The 20,895-nt window shown below is 40.2% G+C and overlaps 2 protein-coding genes across 3 annotated transcripts in view; one reads left to right on the top strand and one right to left on the bottom strand.

The window, feature by feature from the left end:
• LOC139634582 (protein MTSS 1-like) overlaps positions 1–11,627 on the top strand; it is a 49,188-nt gene extending 37,561 nt beyond the window's left edge. Inside the window, exons 8-15 of one of the 2 annotated variants that reach the window (XM_071501132.1) lie at positions 735–892; positions 1,156–1,263; positions 2,227–2,324; positions 3,230–3,455; positions 6,431–6,688; positions 7,585–7,752; positions 8,044–8,200; positions 8,927–11,626. In XM_071501132.1, coding sequence (XP_071357233.1) covers positions 735–892; positions 1,156–1,263; positions 2,227–2,324; positions 3,230–3,455; positions 6,431–6,688; positions 7,585–7,752; positions 8,044–8,200; positions 8,927–9,582 — 1,829 coding nt within the window. In that variant the 3' untranslated portion in view covers positions 9,583–11,626. Of the gene's footprint in view, positions 1–734; positions 893–1,155; positions 1,264–2,226; positions 2,325–3,229; positions 3,456–6,430; positions 6,689–7,584; positions 7,753–8,043; positions 8,201–8,926 lie in introns of both variants that reach the window. The other variant, XM_071501133.1, reaches the window with a different exon arrangement.
• Positions 11,628–16,483: 4,856 nt separating this feature from the next.
• Positions 16,484–20,895, bottom strand: part of tmem65 (transmembrane protein 65) — a 28,538-nt gene continuing 24,126 nt past the window's right edge. Inside the window, exon 7 of the mRNA XM_071501136.1 lies at positions 16,484–20,605. Within this exon, the coding sequence (XP_071357237.1) occupies positions 20,480–20,605 (126 nt within the window). The 3' untranslated portion in view covers positions 16,484–20,479. The remainder of the gene's footprint in view (positions 20,606–20,895) is intronic.

The following is a 20,895-nucleotide window of genomic DNA, read 5'->3' as shown; positions in this document are numbered from 1 at the left end:
TCTACTCTTATATGCTCTAAAGTAGCTGGTTAAATAATCTGGCTTCTTAAGCATCATTAAAGTAAAGTGGGATACGATTGATTGGGATCAGGAGATTAGAGGAACCTGATCCCAGGCTGGATTTCACCTGGAGAAAGCAGATATGTTTTGGTTGTGTAAATGCGTTTCTAATCAGCTTTTTACATGTGAGCATATGAATGACATTGACATAGAAAATATCACCATGACAACTGAGAAAAGGGATGAATGAATAGATCATTACATAGCAATCAATCCTCATATCTCTATTTTTCAGATTCATATTATAAATAAATTATAACTAATATTCACACCCATGCTCTCACTGCTAGCACAAGGGTTTGATATAATTTACTTAAATCCAGATCCAGGATCAGAATATGTTGAACTGAAATCCTTTCTAATTTAATCAGGGTTTGTTTTCACAAGTAACTTCAGTTAAAAATGACTGACACTCAAAGATCTCTGATCAGCTTTTGTTGGCTGAGGAGGCGGAAACAGTTTTGAGCAGCGACTTCATTAACGTTCACAACTGATAACTCAGTCATGAATAAATACCAGTAATCATTAGTTGCAGCTCTAATGTGGAATTTGCAGCTGATATTTTTAAATAACTCTCCATTCATCCAGTGTCACAGTACGTTATCTTAGTGTTCATGTCTTTATAAATGTGTGTGTGTGTGTGTGTGTGTGTGTGTGTGTGTGTGTGTGTCCAGGCCGTGGGGACCTGCAGCCTCAGCTGGACAGCGCCATGCAGGACGTCAGTGATAAGTACCTGCTGCTGGAGGAGACGGAGAAGCAGGCGGTGAGGAAGGCGCTGGTGGAGGAGAGGAGTCGCTTCTGCTGCTTCGTCTCCATGCTGAGGCCCGTCGTGGTCAGTGACACGTCCGAACTGTTCACACATCCAAACCACTGAGGAGAAAAGACATAGATAAGAAAAAGCAGGGGTCACAGAGCGTTTAAAGGAACATCACATTAATAATTCTTTGATAAAAACACCTGCTCCCTCTCGGCTGAGGTCGAGTCCTAACCCTAACCTCTGAAAACATCAACTCCTACATCATCACCACCCACCTGTCTGACGTCCACCTGTATGTCCAGTATGTTTCAAAGCCTGTTGGTGTCTGTGTGTGTCAGGAGGAGGAGATGTCCATGCTGGGGGAGATCACTCACCTGCAGACTCTGACGGACGACCTGAAGGCTCTGACTATGGACCCACACAAGCTGCCGGCCTCCAGCGAGCAGGTACAACTGTCTGAACACAGGGCTGGGGTTTCTGTTAGCTCAGCATCCAACTCTGTTTTTATCTGTTAACTTTAAAGGTCCCATATTGTATGATGGAGTCTTGTTTGATTGTAAAGCTAACTTTTGTATTGCTACATACGTTAGCATTAACAGCTGTTTCCTTGACAGTCTTGGCAAGAGCCTCAGCTGTTGTTGCATTTACAAGACAAGAAGTGATAATACGTCCTCTGAGCAGCTTCTTCTTCAGGGCTTCCTGGACGCCACACTGACTACTGACATCCCACATTTTAAAAGACTCATTTCCCACCTTTCAGCAGCTTGTTAGTTTTCATTTATGGAAGAACACTCTGAAATCACAATCAACGTTTTTGTTGAGCAGAGCTGCAACTAATGATTATTCTCATTATTTTCTGGATTGATCAGTTTTGACTATAAATGTCAGAAAATAGTAAAAAAAAAGTTGTTTGAATTTCCTGCATGGAGATGTATAAACCATAGATATTCAGTTTATCATTCCATGCGACAGACAAAAGCATCAAACCCTCACAATAAGAAGCTGAAAATTACACAAACAATCAATGGAATATCAAAACAGTTGTAGATTTATTTTCCCTCAGTTGACTAATCACTGTGGTTAGGTTTACGTAAAGGGACTATTTTCTGTACTCTACTCAGTGGTGCTTTCAAGGACACTGTCTCTTTAGAACACTTTGGGTGGGAGGTTTCCTGGCTGCACGCTAATTAAATACCTGAACCGCCTGAGCTCTTATGAAGGAACCTCATTTCCCAGAGTTCACAGCAACAGGTTTTAGGTTGCAGGCAGTTTGGTAAAAGCTTCACTCTCAGGTTTACTTCTTATCGCCTTACTTTCTTCCTCCTGATAGAAGTTGATATTCTGTTTTATTTACGCACGTCATTTATTCACGTTTTATTCACGACTACTTCCTGATTCTTTCCCTCCAGGTAATCGTGGACCTGAAGGGCTCAGAGTGCACCTGGTCCTATCAAACCCCGCCTTCATCACCAAGCACCACCGTATCCAGGAAGTCCAGCATGTGCAGGTTGGTTACCATGGCTGCAGAGAACTGCCCACAGTCCATACAAACCAACTCAACAAACTGATACAGGCCCACAGCTCATCTCTTATCCTGCCTGTACTACACTGCCTCCCTGTGGTCCAGAGCTGGAACTGCAGCTTTAATGAGACATGAACAAATACTGAGCGAGTCGCGTGTGATCAGCACTGGTTCATTAAAGGGGAGATTATTGGATTTTAGTGTCTTGTAGTGTTTGAGAACTGAATCTGGAGTCATCGTCTTCTGTTGTATGAATATTTAAAGGGAGGAAGAGTTTACTTTTCTACTTCAGGACTTGTTTCTGCATCAGTCTCAGCTCAGGATTTCATCATAGAGGGTCAGTCTGTTGACCCAGTTCCCAAAAACTAGTCTTGTAAAGCTCATTGTGGGCTCAGCAGGAGTCTTTCAGGGCTACAGACTTTCACACAGGAAAGTCATGGTGGTCATTTTTAAATGCTGATCAAACTTCACTGAGAATAGTGAGAGGCAGCAAGTCGCAATATCATCTAAAACATGTGTCTCCCGAGTTTGTCCTGGCTGGATTATTTTTTACAGTAAAATCTGGCTGTCAGCTCTTCTAAAGCTCATGAATTATCTTGTCTGTTTAATCCACACTGTAAAAATGACATGTTGTGGGTTTATGGGTTGCTGTTTCCTGCAGTGGTCAGCTTCAGAGGTGCTTATGTTGCCTCTGGACAGAGCCAGGCTGGCTGTTTCCCCCTGATGTCTTTTTGCTAAGCTAAGCTAACCTGTTGAACGAGCCCTTTAACGTAGCCGTATTGTTCAAACTGAGGTGTAATGTGAGAACAGGATACGTCGACTGTGGTTGTGACATCATGCTGCAGCACCTCCGGTTTAAACACCTCGTGCTCCCTCTCTCTGTCCCACAGCAGCCTGAACAGTGTGAACAGCAGTGACTCCCGCTCCAGCGGCTCACACTGCCACTCCCCCACCTCCCACTTCCGCTACCGCGCCTCCTCCTCCTCTTCCTCCTCAGTGCTCCCCCAGCAGACACCGGCCCGCCTCTCTTCGGTCTCCTCCCACGACTCCGGCTTCATCTCCCAGGACGCCTTCCAGTCCAAGTCCCCTTCGCCCATGCCTCCAGAGACCTCGCAGGTAAGGAGCATGTGCAGTGGATGAAAGTCTTACGTGTCAGGCTCCTGTTGAACCCAGATATACAGTTTCATATTTCCTTAGGCAGAGACCAATCAATTGGTGATTGACAGATATTAATTAAATTATTTCTTATTATTATTATTTCTTTACTTTTTTATTGAATTAATACCAGCTTCTTAAATATGAATAGTTGAATTTTTACATCATCAATAAAGTCAACATCTTTGGGTTTTGGACGGTTAGTCAGACAAAAAAAACAAACAAAAAGTACTATGTGTATTTAAGAAAAACCTGTCAGATGTGTTGATAATGATAACTGTGTGATAAAACACTTAACAACAAATAATTAAAACAGTCCAGGTCTTAAAACACAGAGTCCCTTTAAAAAGACCAGAACCACAAGGACGGAGGATCCGATGTAGGTGATTTTCTTGTATCTATTACAAATCATGTAGAGCCAAATAACATGGAGTAAACCCGGGGGCCTGGGGCCCCTGGGCTGATTAAGACAAGTGAAGATACTGGAAAAAAGTCCAATAAGATTATAAAGATGTATACACACACACACACACACACACACACACACACACACACACACACACACACACACTTTTTTGTTGTATTCTGATCCACTCTGATCCATCAGGTCACAGGATCCTCCCATGTTGCTAGGATACCGTGTGTGTGTGTTTTGCTGAGTCACCACAGCTGCCACAGGGTCTCATGCAGCCAGACGCCATGCTCACTTATTCTCTGCAGGGTTTCCTAAGCTGAGGCTCACAGGCAGAGTGAGGACACAGGGAGGAAACTCTGGGTCACCGAAATTAGGGCTGCAACTAATGATTATTCCCATTATTGATGAACCTGTTTGGTTTGGACAGATTAAAACCTCCTGAAAAATGTCAGTTTCCTTGTTGACGTTGTCAAATGTCCAAAACCCAGAGATATTTCATTTACAACAATATGAATAAAGAAAAAGCAGGAAGTCATCACATTTGAGAAGCTGGAACCTCGAAACATTCAACAATTTTGCTTAGAAAAATCAAACGACAACTGTCAGAATAGTTGCTACTGTTTGCTACTGACAATAAGAAAGTAATGGTGGACTTTTCAGTTAGCAAGAGTGTTTATTAAAAGTCCAGTTCAGGTTTGTTTATCTAACAGTTTAATTCATTCTGAGAAATCAACAACACACAGGTGAGATACACATACAGGTGACATTCAGGAGCTCTGTGTTCTGAGATGTGAGAATGAAAAGGCTGCTACAGGCTCCCACGTGATTAAACTTGACCTTAAACAGAGCCTGAGATTCAGCTGGAGGATGCTGAAGAGTCAGAAAAATAAAAAATGACTGGGGGCTTGTGACGCTGTCAGGACGACTCATTGTTTCCAGGCTGTGACTGAGAACTGGACTGAACTCTTTCGAGGAGCCCGACTGATAAACTGAATTGATGAAGCACCTTTCATACACAAGATGTTGCTTAAAGAGACACAAACACGTTTGTACCCCCGACCCTGTGAATTACTCTTTATTTTCTCGAACCACACTTGATGTGGATGTAATTATTCTCTCTACAGTTCATTTAGGCTAACACTGTTAAAGACAACACACAGTTTGACCGTCACAGACTTGCCGGAGGTTTCTCTCAGGTTATTAAACACATCACAGCCTTCTTCATTCCACCTGCTGAACCTGCTTCTGCTTCATGTAACACTTCCTGTTTGTGCTGCCACAGCTGCTGCTTCTCGTTGTGATTCGTGCTTATTCTTAATCTCTTGTCACTGTTCTGGACTGATTCATGGTTTTATTACTAACCTCTGTCACACTCTCTGCTGTTTTCTGTCTGCGTTTCTGTTTTTATCTGTTTTCTTGGCCTCTGTCTGTTCATCCTGCAAACTGCTGACTGTGTGTGTGTCTGTGTGTGTCTGTGTGTCTGTGTGTGTATGGCTCTGCTGCAGTCCTGTGTCTCTCCTTTACCCTCTGAGTCTGTCAATGAGGAGCCTTCCTCTTCTTCCTCTTCCTCACCCTCACACCCTGAGCCCTGCACGGAGACACAACAGGTGAACATCTACAAGTGAAAAACACAAACACACACACAAATACACAAACACGCTTGTGTGAAGCTTTTCAGTCATTGTCCTACATTTAAATCTGTTTTTGTCATTTTGTGTTTGAAGGTGCTACATGGAGCTTTTAAGCATTTATATTTTCTTCTCTGAATAATGTTGACGGCTTCATATAAGAAGAAGCAGGTCTGTGTTGTGAAGCAGTTTATCTTTGATACAACCAACGAACGAGGAGCCAGGGTTTAGGTTTGGTCCTAGTTTATAAAATAAAAAGTTCAGTGTTCAACATTCACATCTCCTCTCTGGAGCTCTAGTAACAACAGGTCAGGTCTGTTTTCTGAGTGGTCCAATAAGAATATATCAGATTTCAGGTAAAAACTCGGTTGCACGGTTGGATGGTGGGTCCAGGTGGGCGGGGCCTGGGACATGGCTGAGGGCGGCAACTGTTTTGCTGTGACATCACAAAGTTCCAGAAGTCCTGATGGCTGGTTTTAAGGCACAGTGTCTGAATACAGGCTGTGTGCATTTCTCTGTGGACTGAGGCTTTGATACTTTCACAGTATTAATATAGAACCTAGACCTGCTTTATAATCAAAACACATGGACATCTACCTTTATAAATTATGGGACCTTTAAGCATCTTGGAAAATGAATGGTTGCGGTAAGGGATATTTTTTGGCCCAGGTTAAGAGGAAACACAAATCAATGAGAAACAAACTTGGACACGAATTTAAAACTAAACTGTACTAAAAAACTGTCCGGATGTTTTAACACACCTGGTTGCTCAGCTCCTCGTGGAAAATGTAGCACCTTTTACTCATGTGCTCTGTTTTCACATCCTCAGTCATAACCATCATCTTTAATTTCTGATTTGTTTTTCTGCCTCTCCCTCATCCACTCACCCTCAGTTCTCCAATGGTTTTGACCATCACGCTGCCCTCTGTCTGCATGGAGTGGTACTGCAGGCCCAGGACACCCACCTCCACCCTCCATACTTCACCTACTCCTCCTCCACCACCACCTCTCCCATCTCCTCGCCCTCCTATTCGTCTGTTTCTCCCACGTGGCCGTGGTCTCGTTCAGGCTCCGGCCACTCAGCAGAGTTCCCGCCCCTCAGCCCCTCGGGGCTTGGAATCATCCCATCATCCAGAATCCCGTCCTGGAAGGTTTGATCCTCGTTGTCTCCGATGTCCTCCTCCTTTTCCTTTTTTCATCTGTCCCTCCTTTTGCTTTAACTTTGTTTCTTGTGTCCGTTCATCATATTCTGGCAGCTTTTGAATTTATTTTCCAAGCTCTGCTTGAAAAAAACACTACAAAGATAAATTTCTGTGTCTGTGAGCTTGGTAATAACAAGCAGACGTTAAAACTAAACTAACAACTGTGGACTCTCTCCACAACACCTCGCTTCTTCCTCAACCAGCTCCCTACTATAATAACATGGCTCTTCATTTTTGTCTTAAGTTTGTAAATTTATAGTTTTATTTTTGTGATGTGGTCGGATTGTTGCTCCAGTTCAGATTCAGGCTGCTGCTTTTTTGAACCAGGTTTTGACTGATGTGTGTTTCTTCAAAACAAGTTGCCAGAACTGACAGAAAATTAACTGAATCCTAATTTTGATAAACATTTACTGGTTGCTTATTTTTGTTCTTCATTTGGTTATAAATAATATATTTGTGCTGCTAATTGAACACATCAAAACACTAAAATCAACTAATTTTGGATAAATATTTATCATTAATTAAAAAAAAAAAAAATTACTGATTATATCCTGGTCAAAAACATTCAGACTTTACAACCCTTTACAAAGTTTTTCACAACAACCTTAATTTTACTTTGTCTAGTTGTTCTGTTTTTTCAGGCTTAACAAGGCGATTATAGTGTTTTATTGTTAAGTCTGTAAAATGTTAAGATTAACAACCAATTCTCATCAAATATTACAAAACACAAAATGCCCAAAATTTATTCCTGAGCAGAAGTGAAAACAGAAAAGAATTGTTCAGTTTAAAGCGAGATATGATTGGATAAAGAGTAATCCTCTGTTGGATCATGTCTCTCTGTGTAGGACTGGGCCAAACCAGGCCCATATGACCAGCCAGTGGCCAACACCCTGAAGAGGAGCAAGGAGAGGAGGGAAACTACAGATCCCAGCAGCCACCAGAGTGCTGATGTCACCACACCAGGGGAAGAGCCGCAAGGGGTCAAAGGAAGCCACTCTGCAACATCGCCCAAGGTCAGATGGTGTTTTAAAGAAATTAATGTTGTTTTTTTTTTGTTTGTTCAACTTTAAGGCCCCACTGACCTGCTGTCAGCCAAACACAAGTCATGTGACTCACTGGCAGCTTCTTGTTTCAAATGAGCTTTGGTAACACGTTAATTCTCAAAGAGATTCAAGATAAATCCAGACGGATAAGGGGGCGACATGTCAGGTCAACATCTTGGTGCTGTTCAAATTAGTAGACTGTCGACTAACCAAACAACACGAATAAAGTCTCTGCATCTGTGTGTGTGTTGACTCTGGCAGGAAGACAGGGAGACCCATGAGGAGCTGGCCAGAGCACTGGCCCGAGGCCTCCAGCTGGACATCCACGGCTCCAGCAGAGACTCACTGCAGGGCTCCAGCGGCTACAGCAGCCAGACCAACACTCCCTGTTGCTCAGAGGACACCATCCCCTCACAAGGTACACACACACACACTCGACATGCTTCCATCAGCATAGACAGGGAGTAGAAGCTGGTTCATGCTGGTAGTAGCTAGAAATGCATCTGCTAAATGACAATGAAAAATCTGTTGATGTTGTGAGGCAACTGGATAATTTAGCTCTGTCACTTGTCTGCCAGCAGCAGCAGTTATGTAGTACAGGGGATTAAAAGACAAAACAACAGCATTTACCTGAACTGACCTTTAGAGGAGTGTTCAGACACATTTTCCTCTCCAGGGACTGGATGAAAATAACAAAGTTGCGAGTTAGGTAACAGCAGCTAACTTATGTACAGTTGTTATGTTGAGTTGCATCATCTAGGATAAATGAACCAATTTGCACAAATAATGCAAGAAAAATATTCACTCAAATTTTCTTCTTCAAAAGTGCGAGGTAGGCCGGCACCCAGAATGAATAGCAAAACCACTAAAAACGAATCAGAAAAAGACATCGTCACACTGTGAAATACGGGTCCAGTATCATTTTAACATTGTGTCTACACAACATTTGATAGCACTCAGAACCCAACACTCAATCACTACAGTTATGCACAAAGAATGGAAATAGAAAGTAGAAGCATAAATGTTCCGTCAGATGTTGACGACTCCAGAAACATTTCCTGTGCAAACGCCATTAGTTGTGTTGTTGGACCGAACTTGAGAATAATCAAGAGTATTGAGTAAAATAGTTTTCTGTTCCCCATAGTATCAGACTGTGATTACTACACTGTGGGAGTGGATCAGGACGGCGAGCAGCAGCAGTCGTCAGACTTTGATAAATCCTCCACCATCCCCAGAAACAGTGACATCAGTCAGTCCTACCGCCGCATGTTTCAGTCCAAACGTCCTGCTTCCACTGCTGGCCTGCCCTCCAACCCCTCTGCTGTAATCACCCCCGGAGTTGCCACCATTCGACGGACACCGTCCTCCAAACCTAACCTTCGGCGACCCTCTGGGGGCCTCAGCCTAGGCCCTATCCCCATCAAGCCCCCCATGATCCCAGTCAAGACCCCTACTGTGCCTGAACATCCTGGTTTCCCCAGCAGAGCAATATCAGAGGACGGCAACACATCACGGACCCCGCTCAGTCCCCGGACCACCCCTTTGTCACCTGGCTGCAGCGGGCCGTTGTCACCAAAGACCAGCCCCTATGACGCCCAGCACTTGTGTGAGGGGTCAGATCCTCCAACCCCACCACCACAGCCCGGTGGGAGAGTGTCAGAGTGGGAGCGCCGGCCTCTCCCAGAGCTCCTGGAGGAGACAGAATATGGCGAGGTGGAGGACTATCTGGTGGCTATCCGACGAGGTGTCAAGCTCAAGAAGACGACCACCAATGACCGATCAGCGCCAAGTGTTCACTGAGAGGAGAGGGGTTGGTTTGAATTGAGCCATTTTGCGTCCCTGGCTGAATTTCAGAAAAAAATATACTCTTGAAGGGGCACAAAATGGTTACTGCTAAGTAAAGGCAAGTAGGAACTACAAATGCCAAGAGTAAGAGGAAGTTGCCCAGAGACTCTGATCAAGAATCGGTTTTTGAAACGTCCCCAAAAATTCTGTAGGGAATATTTCACTTTGCTGTTGTGAGTTCATTTCAGCAATGTTAAATTTTGATTTAAAGGTAAAAACCGTCACCGTTTGGCCAAAGAGTCATTATAAATTCAATGATGGACATTTCATTTTGGACCAAAGAAAGCTCCCTGTGGGATGTGATGTCTTCTCCAAACTGATACAAACTAAAGGAAGACCATCAAACGACTGTGAGGAAAAGGTAGAACTTGTTTGAAAATGATGAATCTGAAGCAAAATGAAATATCCATCAAGAACATAAAGTTATTGTGAAGTATCGGTCGGAGAATGGACTTGTTCAGAATTTCTTCACAGTGCCACATGTTGTTGCTTTGCAAACAAACTGAAGCTTTTCTCCCTTTAAAAAGTAACCGGTCAGTATTGCACTTGACTAATTCCAGTTAAGTTCCGCTCTGAGGTTACGACCGGGAACACCGACGCTGATCCGAGATCATTTCCTCAGGGCAACTTCAGTATCTAAGAGAAAAAGTGTGAAAGGTCATCCTTATCGAACATGAGCAAGATGTACAAGGTCATTCTTGTAGCAGAACCAACTGGAATGAAACTAGATGTTTTGTTACTACACAATGAAATGCTTGTAGTAATGGGAAGAAGTGATGATAGATGAAGAAGAGAGAAATTCTCAAAGAGATAAACGTGAGCCGGAAGGAGTGATGGAGAATTTTCAAAAGATCAAATCATTATTTGTATGTACATATTTATATTTTGATGTTTGTATGTTCTGTCTGTCCCTTTACATCCCCATAGTCTCCCATTTTCCTCTAAAGGTGCCAAAAGCCTGTGTGCTGAATTTAAATGAAATATTCTCTATTTAATTGACATTATGGTGATTTTATTTTTCCTGTAAAAACATAGATAGGGTGTTTGATAGAGAATAAAGACAACCTGAAAGAAAATCTGAGCATCTATGGAACTGAAAGAGTATTTGTATATGTAGGGTAGCATATTTAAGTGGCATGTAACCATTCACATAGCAACTAAGGATTTTTTTGTTGTTACGGCCATTAATACCACATACAGTAGATTGACCTGCATGTTCTTAAAGTTTGCCCCAGTATAAACAATCATCGTGGCTCTTAAATTAGATTCATGAGTCAGTTAAGCCCTTAACGTCCCTGCAGTGGTTGTGAACGGTGTCAGCAGTAGCAAAGCACGATCAGTGGATTCCTGTAACTTGCTAGATTGAGTCTGGTGTTAACTGTACCAAACAGAACAACGTCCTGTCTTTGATTCTTTAAACTGAAAATCAAAGTTATTGTAGGGACTGTTTGATAGTGGGTCAATATTTGGCTTTAATTATTGTATTTTTCTATTTTCTGTGAAGCACTTAAACGATGAATGAAAACAAGTGAAAACTCAACCAATAGTCGCTATTACAGCTACAGTTAAGTCCATTACAGACAGTCATGATGAGTTTGTTGGTCTCAGGGTTGACCAAACACTTCTGTCCCTGTTCACTGTTCTTCTTTTAACCTACCAGCTATGTAGCAACTGTACACTGTGTGTTAGCATACACTTAAAGTCCGTGGTAGTAATAGAAATTGTTACTACCGATTCCTTGTTACTACTTAGCTGTAGTAATTGGAGTATTGCAGATCAGTGTATGGCTCTGCTGTAGTAAAGCCTGTGTCCTGATGGTGAGCTATATTTAGTTGGTGCAGATGTAAACAGTTGTGGACTTGTAGGGCTTGAACTATTTTTGTGAGGCTGAGTCAGAGCTTTAGTGCTGGGACAGTGTACTACAGTTACAGTATTTTCATTCTCTCAGATATATAAAGATATATATATATATATATATATATATAGATAGATAGATAGATAGATAGATAGATAGATAGATAGATAGATAGATAGATAGATAGATAAAGATACTCACCCTGATTTTACTTTAGTGTCCAACACTAAAGGTAAAAAGCACCATTTATTTTTCCTTTGTTTTTGTAGAATAATTGTCATTTCACGCCAGTTGAAAATTAAAACAAAGTAAGACAGTCAATTTCCACTTTAATTCTTAAATCTAAATGCTGAGCTTCTAAAACATTTAAACATTTATAATCATTTAAAGGGAAAAGACTTGGCCTAAAGAATAAATCTCACTAATTGCATTAAATTCCAGTAAGTAAAGAAAGAAATTTCACTCTAAAGATGGAGAAGACATTTGACAGAACCGAGCACAGACGAACTGTAAATAGTAAGGGCACTTTGGTAGGTCAAATACTTGCTAAAGATTTTAACCTCACAAGAAGAATAATACATAATGTGACTCAGTTACAAACACGAGACCAATTCTCCAAAATTGGTGAAAAGGGCCTTTAAATAAGACACTGAAATATGCTCAGTCATTATAAGTTTGGATGCTTAAATGAAAATCGAGTGATGGTTAGTTCACTGTCCCATTACTGTGCATACAAATTTAAAATGGAGACTCATCCAAGTAGACCTCTCAAAAGTGAGCAGGTGCACAATATCCTAAAAGGTATATAAACTGGTCTGGTGTCTAGCTTTCTGTAGTCAGAAACTGTTTGTGGTTGCTAGCCATCAAACACCAACTGTCCAAATATAAAGTGTTCTTCAGGTGGTTGAATACAGCCTCTGGCGGCCATGTTGGAGGTCCGTAGCACTTTGACTGTAGAGATTATGACTAAATACATTCCTTAAATTACAATCTGGGCGTCTCAATAGAATTAAAAAGACGTGTTACAATGTTGTTAGCTTGCTAATTGTTAGCTAAAAATCAGTATATCTTAAATTCATAATTTGTACACAAGCTAATGTGGAAAAACAACAACTTATTTTTCACAATGTTACCAAACATTTCTACACACTTTACAACGAGACGTTTCAGTTAGCCTTTATTAGCCAAATCCATTGTGTAGACAACAAAATTGTAAATTTCTGAGTTTGACGTTTTCGTATTTTGTTTGCTAATTAATTGTTAGCTAAATATCTACTTTGGACTGTCGCTCAACAACAAATCTAATTTGCTTGGTTGAAAATGTTGCGGAGCAGCCGTACAGACCCTTCACAGACCTCCATAATGGCGCCAGATGAATCTGAGGCAGCAGATCTACGACCCATCTGAAAATCCACTGTTAGCTGTGGTTAAACAGACTGTTACTACAGGACACAAGCAGGCTCTGCTACGTACTAATATTCATGTGTAACTGCAACAAATATATAAACCTATAATAGCTTGTGATTACTAAATGTCAAATAGCCCGATGAGTTAAAAATCTCTAACTTGTGTTAGCGGGTGGTTAGCATAACAAACTGGAATACACCAAACTCCCCTGTTGCTACTTAGATACTGTTTAGAGTCACCACAAATCACAATTATTTATGTATTTATTCATTTAAATCCATTTTTTTGTGGTTTCTCATCTTTTTATTCTCCAAACTGTACTGTTGAGCATATAAAACCTATTAACAAATGTATTTAATATGCATGTTTTATTGTCTTTTTTTAGTTAAAGATTTAATAGACAGCTGTTTTCTACTGGAACTACTTTTCTCCCCCTGGTCTCTACTGGACCAGACTGCATTTTAGATACCGCCCATCATCCGCTCTGTTTCCCTTCAGGGGTCGTTGATGTTTCGTATTTTGTGTGACAGCAGTTTGACACCCTGTATGATGACTGAAGCCTGTCTGCTTTATATCCGTCTTCACTCTGTTCATTCTCCGGTGCAGGTCAACGAATATAATCATGTAGCTGATGCGATAACAAGCGTATGAAGCCAAAGGTTCGAGCCTGTGAAGACTCTGTAAATGTGTGTGTTATCAATGATCTGAGTGATGCTCACACACACTGAGGATTAGAAAAGTGGTTATAAGGAATCACATCCTTTAGTAACAGACGCTCCAGAAAATCATTTGCTCAATTATTTCAAATTATAGCATTTTTTTACAGTGCATCTGGTCAGAAAAATCATGTTACTTTAGATACATGTTCAATGAAAAACCACTTGTCCAGTCCTCAGTGTGTGTTGATGCCATTTTGTCCCTGAGCTGTAAGTAACAGCAGCTGTCACTGTGTTCCTGCCCTTTAACATTTAGCCTTTAATTTGAGACAAGTTGCCAAATTTCTTATAGTGACGCTCTGGGTTGCATTTGTGTTTTAGTTTGTTTAATATCCTTACTTCAGGTGCTCTTCTACAGTGGTTTCCCTCGTGCATTTCTCTCAAGGTAAATATTAGGAATAGATAAAACCACATCTGAAATTCCATTTAAAAATGATTATCTACCTTTTTCCAAGGTTTTTAAGGTAAGGCAGGCCTGATCCAGGACTATAACAACGTGTATCATGGTCCTAGATTTCCAACTCCTAGAGCCTTGAAATTTCAGTTGGTCAGGCGTTAAAAAAATGTTTGTTTGATGTTTGAAGAGGAATGTCGAAAATACAAACTCACCAGATAGAGGCTCATCTTCTCAGTATCTAGAAAGGTTGAGAAAAACAATGTTGAGCGGGTGCAAAGTAACAAAAAGGTCTGGCTGTAAGACAGAGGCCTCTCAGTCTGGCTAATTTGTGTTTTTTTTGTTCCTTCACACTGTTTGACATTGTTTCTTTCCAACTTTAAGATTGATTAACGTCCATTGAGTTCATCTTTAAAAGTCAGCAAGTGACTGAAATGTCCAGGGTTATAGGAGATGGATCTCTTAGGATCATGATCTGGGCCAGAGTTAAGGCTTTTATTTCAGAGGTTTTTATTAGATACTTACCCACAGCCGAGCTGAGACGAATCTCATTAAGGCAGAGCCTCCAGAGTCAGAGCTGTGGTTTTACAAATCACCAACAAGCCTCGACTTGCCCTGGTTAGACTAAGGAATTAGGGGAAATTATTTTAGACAAAGAGGTAAAGTGTTAATACCACAAAGAACCACAGATTTTCAGAAAGGTGCACATGTTGCTCTTTAGCATCGAGTTCATTGCCCCTCTGAAAATATATTGATTTTTTCTAATGTGGCAAGAAATATTTGAAAATTTGAAACAGAAACATGGATGAAAAATTCTCTTTTTTGTCCTTGAAGGTGAAACACTTAACTAACCAGGGTACAGTTTATTGATTAAACTAAAACCAAAACAAAATTATAATCTAAAAAAGTCTTCATTGACCCCACCCTCCTAATTCTGATATTACATAAAATCCATCACTGATTAATGAAACTTAAATACCGTGTATTAAAATATAACTGCTAATATGCTGTAGAACATAATCAAATATCTAATGGGGTTAAACATTTGGAAAAACACATTAATCTGGAAAGAATTAGGAGAATGGAAACATTTTAAATTTAACTACATTCATGACTGATGCTTACATGACTTCAATGATTTAGTGACTTTTAGCTTAAACACTTATAAATATTCTTTTGTTTACTTAATTTTGTGGCAAATGAATGTAAAACTTTTTAACTGTCAAATCAGGCGATGAAATTTTCCCACCAAACATCACAACAGTTGCAGCTAAGAGGAAGGCAAACTTCATCTAACGTCAGCCATATTTGTTTGTACATTTTCATGATTCTTACCAACATAAAAATATCAGATAATCACTTAATCATTATCAGGTTTTATGACATATTTAAGCATTTAAGAGGGAAACTTTTTTCTTTTTTTTTTTTAAATTACTGGGCCAACTTGTTTCTTTACCTCTGGCTCTTGTACGCTATGTTTTCATGTTCACTTCCTGAATACTAACTGTCTCCTATTTTCTATGTATGAAAGCTGTTTTGGCTAAATAATAAAATCATAGCATACGATGTGCATCTGATGACGAAGGGAACGTGTGGTTTGTTTTTCCTTACTGTTTCCACAGCACAGAAGTTTAATTGTAGTTACATTTAATTACATGAAGGAAATATTCAGTTTGACTGTGAGCTCAGTGGAGGGTTGGTGAAATAGACTTTTTAACTTTAGTTCTATGTTTCTGTGCAAGAAGTTTGGATTGTCCCTCAGTAAACTTCTAAAATTCTCAGCATTACTGACAACACACATACAGCTGCAGCGTTATTTAATGTTATTATATGTAAAACTAAAACCTGCTGCATTAAAAAAACAGAATGATTATTAAGGTCTTTAATCATCTACAAAACATCAGTTTTACTGCTGTGATCAAGACTTGAAAGTTGGTTTCAACATTTAACACTTGAAAAATTTGGCTTCTGGGATTAAAAGTGAAAGTGATTTTGTAAAAACACAACTTTCAATTCCTGCACGTTTGTGTATATTTCTCGAAGTAAGATGTGGTTTAAAAAAAAGTTTGTTTTTTTTTTTAAACTATCAAAACTCTGATATCATGTCAGCACAAGTATCACCAACAAAAATCCTATGTATGGTTTTAAAGCCCCTCAAAACTCAGTTAACCTATAACATTACATATCTATAATTAATTAGACAAAAATAAAATGAGTGAGTGTCCACAGAGGTTCAGTGTGAGGCGACACGTTTTTCCAACTGAGCTCCTGCTGCTTCAAACCAGTGAGAGGAGCACAGAGAGAAACAGCCTTTCCTCACACGACACAGTGGGAGTGCAGGATCCCATTTTCCACAGTGACTGGAGTTTGTGACTTTAAGATACAGCAGCGGACAGTCTGACCTGAGAGCTGCTCAGATCAGCTTCAGCCTTCCTCAGTCAGGAGTTTCAGCTCCCAGCGATGAATGAAGAAGACACTGCCGGACAGCATCACCTGCAGAGCCAGAGGTGCATACTCCCAAATTTATTGTCTTATTTTAAATTGCACATGATGTTGCAAAATACATACGTACTGGATCATCACTGGTTTTTAGTACATACATGTACTGTCCACAAGATGGCAGCAAAACACAGAATCCTCTCACTGACACGCTTTGTTCATGAGCTTCAAAATATTTCTTCTTCTTTTATTTTTGCTTCAGAGAATGAAACATCATCAAAATATCATCAAGAGCAGAGAGGAAATAAAAACAAATAAAACCCCTGTGCACCACACAGTCCTGACGAAAACCTTCATCCTCTTACAGAAAAAAAGAAACAAAAAAAAAAACACGTGATATTAACATGAGATGATACAAAAACATACAAGTCCAGGTTGTCTCCACGGTAACAAACAGCATCCTGAAAACAGCATATTATTCACTGTTGTTTAATTAGCTCCTCCTTATTGATAAATCTGCCACAAGATTCAAACAGATGGTGTATTGCTGGTCCTCATCTTCCACAACAAAGACAAAGCTCTCTTCTAATGAGACAGACCAACAATGGAAAAAAAAAAAAAAAAACTTCCCTCGAGGCTTTTAAAGTTAATCCAATGACAAACTTTAATATCTTCAGGAGCCGAGTCCAAACACTCATTAAAATACTGTTCAAACACTTCGGTCTGCAGTCAGTCTCCACTCAGACGTTTGGCTCTTTACTAACTTTTTCCCTCGGCTCCTTTTGATTTGAGGATGTGGGATGATTTATGCTCAGAGTTGAGCTCAAAGTGACCCCCCCCCCCCTTTTTTTTTCCTCACTGTATTCTGTTCTATAACTACAGGATTTAAATCCAGCCAAAAAAACATCACAAGCATTGTTTCAAGATTTCCCTCAGGTTTTTGGCACTTTTCACACATGAATCAGTGCTTCTTCCACACTCGCTCTGACCTGTGCAGGTAATAAAGTGAATATGCTCTTCTGAAAACCAGTTGGGACATTACTGGAGAGGCTGTGTCCAAAGTTAGTCCTTCAGTCACTCATTCACTGCCACCAATAGAACACAGAGAATGTCAGGGCTGATGTTACAACTGATTATGTTTCTTTTGCGACTGCAAAAATATGAAACAGACGACAGAAGATCGTTTTTACTTTCACTTTAGCAACATAAAGGTTTAGAGAACCTTTTATGTCCCTGCAGAATAGAAGAGATTTAATTATTGTAAATATGACCTTGTAGGATGACTAATGTCCCCTTATGTTCTTTAACTGGTTAGTTGTTCCCTAAAAACCTGAATTCTGATTCTGCTGAAATTCCACCAAACAATAACGATCAATAAATAATCAAACGTGACACATGTCGACTCTGTAGTGAGCAGTGGACTGACAATAGCTGACAGGTGCAGGTCATTTATGCATCTATCAAACAGAGGGATTGTTGGCATGAAGCGGTGCTTGTGCTGCTCTTTTTTGTTCCATGTAGGGAACTTTTTTTTTAGAAAGCCGCTCGATCACATAATTTATAAAACTAAAAACACAAATGTTCTCTGGTTCCAGCTTCGACACTGTGAGGATGGGATGCTTCATGTAACTGGACCATGAACACATCATGGTGGAAATAAAAAACACAGAGGAACCCAGTCCAGCTCTGGGAACCTGTGATGGATATTTCTTAACTGTTTCCTGACACTTTCTAGAAGAAAAAATGTGATTAATTATAAAAATTAATTATAGATAAGTTGACAACATAAATTAATAATTAGTTGTAGCCTAAAGCACAATGTGGTAAATAGAGCGACTGTGGGAATGATTTTAAACACAGCCTGTGTCTTTACAAAAAGCACCTTGAACATGTGCTGAAGCTGGAGGAAGAGAGAGAGAAACAGAAAAGAAAGAGAAAGAGAGTTGAACTGACACTGAACACTGAAACTTTTAAGCCGACTTGTCATTGTGTTAACTGTGTGTAGCAAATCCAAACCATCTGGAGCTTCACGTCTGATAAAACTCATTACACGGAAGGCTGGATCCCAGTCAACAGTGTGTGTGTGTGTGTGTGAAGGAGTGAAAGAGAAAAACGATGGAGGAGACATAAAAACACAGAGATACAGAAAGACCTTGGAAAGTAAACATTAGTGTAAAGCCCAAAACTCAAAATAGCAACTGAACGCCTCCTTTGTTAATCAACCTTTGCAAAACATTTAAAGACTTTCCAGCACATTAAAAACCACCTGATGGAGAAATAAAGTCTGATTATAGAGCTACATCAGTTCTTCATGCAAACACCACAAATATTCCTCGAGGTAGCAGATGACACTGTTCCTGTTAGTTTCATTTACATTGTTTTTTTTTTTAAAGATGCACAAAACAGCTGAGGCAACTTTTTCAGTTTGTTACTGAGACATTTTCTCAGTTTCAGTTAAAATCAAGAGAAAAGTTTGATGTTTTTGACCCAAAAATGAACAGATAGTGTTTAAGAGACGATGTCTTCAAGTGTATAAAGTGTCTGCTGAGGAAATAGTACGAGTTCAATCAAAAAGTAAAACCATGACATAGTGTTCCAGCTGCTGGAACAGCTGGTCAGTGTCTAACATCTGTGTTTCTACTGTCAGGATGGAGACGACACCAGCTACAGCTGGTAGTTAAAATTGGCAGCTGGATTTTTTTCATTTCACACTGATGTGGAAGAAACGAGGAAGTCTAACGTGGAGACAGGTGAGCTCGTCCCATCCTGAGAGCCACTCAGGCAGCGTTCACAACAGTGTCAGGAATCGAGCTGGAAACCGGTTCAGCCTCGACACCATCGATTCTTCGTGTTAAAACCCAGACTGAGCCACAGCAGAGAGGAGGGGTTCTCATGAGGTCAACATTTAGAAAACTAGATGAATTAAAAGGTAACTCACGCAAAATGCTGGTTTCAGGAGAGTGTGGTAAAGACACCAGCACCGTTCTGAGCTTTTTCTATTTTCTTATATTTTGGAAGATCCTAGATGTTCTCCTGTTTGAGTCCACTTTGGCTTTTGACCTGAATTTTATCCCCAGTTTCACTTCTTAGTCCAAGTAAAGACAGAACAGAACTGAAGACTGAGGCTAAAACTAATCTGAGGCTCTAAAAGTTTTAAAATGAGACTATGGAGCTTTTGAAAAAGGAAATAACAGTTTCACAAGAAGTAAAAACACCCTGGTTCACTTCGACACAGTGAGGAGGAGCGTCCCTACAGCCTCACCTGGTCTGGTATTATGGTGGCTAATGTTAGCGAGACATTTCTGAATATTTATAGCTCCATAGATAAACTCTAACTTCTTTATAGTGTTTTGTCTTTTGTTTGTTTGAGACTGTCCGAACAAAGAGGTCGGATACATTTCCTTCATGTTATTTCTCATTATTTATTATTATTTTTATTTATTATTATTAACCTATTTATTTATTATATTATTATTATTTATTACTTATTTTCATTACAGCTTTAATATGAATGTTTTTCATCCATTTGACAGGTTGTAGTTGTGAATTTAAGCTACGAATCATGACACAAAATGACTGAATGTTTTTACTGACTTTGTGACTCTTCTTGACGTATCAAAAAGATCTCGACTGTAAAACACCAGAAAACATGTTGCCTCATGATGTTTTTAAATGTTGGGGCTGTAATTTCCACTTGTGGCCACTGCACAGTCTTTAATTGACCAACAATCAAAAAGCAGCTGATAAAGGAATCATTAAATAATGGGATCAATATGAAGAATCAATGATAGAACTGGAGCAGATAAAATCCCTCCATCAAATTTAAAATGTGTGACTTAAATTGAGAGTGAGACTCTAAATGTTGTGATGAAGGAGGACTGAAGAAACCACGGCTCATCATCAGAGGGTCTGGACAAAGATAAAAGTGTGAGTGCTGCCTGAGCAGGACAGAGAAACATCAGACTGAAGACATTTTCTAGAGTTGACATCAGCAGTATCCAGTGTGCGGGTGTGACCGTGTCGTGTGGCTGCAGTGGCCCGTTAGGACGAGGGTGACGCCACGTCGTCACAGGGTTGTGCTTCTGTCTCTTTCTCCTTGTCGTCGTCCAGAAACAGCAGCGGGAACATGCCCAGGATACAGCCGATGGACACGCCGATGGCCTTACCCTGCAGCAGCAGGAGGAGGAGGAGGTTCAATTCAAACTTTATTCACTTTTTATTTTACACTGAAAACTTGTCTGAAAATCTGTTCTGAATGTCTGATAGAAAACAGGGTCATTTTATTTAACAGGATCTCAGACCACATTTTCTATTCTTCACAGGTACAAATGACAAGAATGAGATGCGCATTGATTTTCTCTGTCTCTGCCTCTTTGTGGTCTGTTGATCCTCCTCATGTTTTCTCTGATGCCTCCTCCACCTGCAGCAGACTCGCACTCACTGCTCACTGCTCCAGT

Source organism: Trachinotus anak, unplaced genomic scaffold (genome assembly GCF_046630095.1).
Source record: "Trachinotus anak isolate AG129_WGS33_773 ecotype Australia unplaced genomic scaffold, CSIRO_AGI_Tana_v1 ptg000016l, whole genome shotgun sequence".
NCBI classification, from domain to species: Eukaryota; Metazoa; Chordata; class Actinopteri; order Carangiformes; family Carangidae; genus Trachinotus; species Trachinotus anak.
The sequence above is the reverse complement of the archived record's forward strand: the minus strand, read 5'-3'. Positions and strand labels throughout refer to the sequence as shown.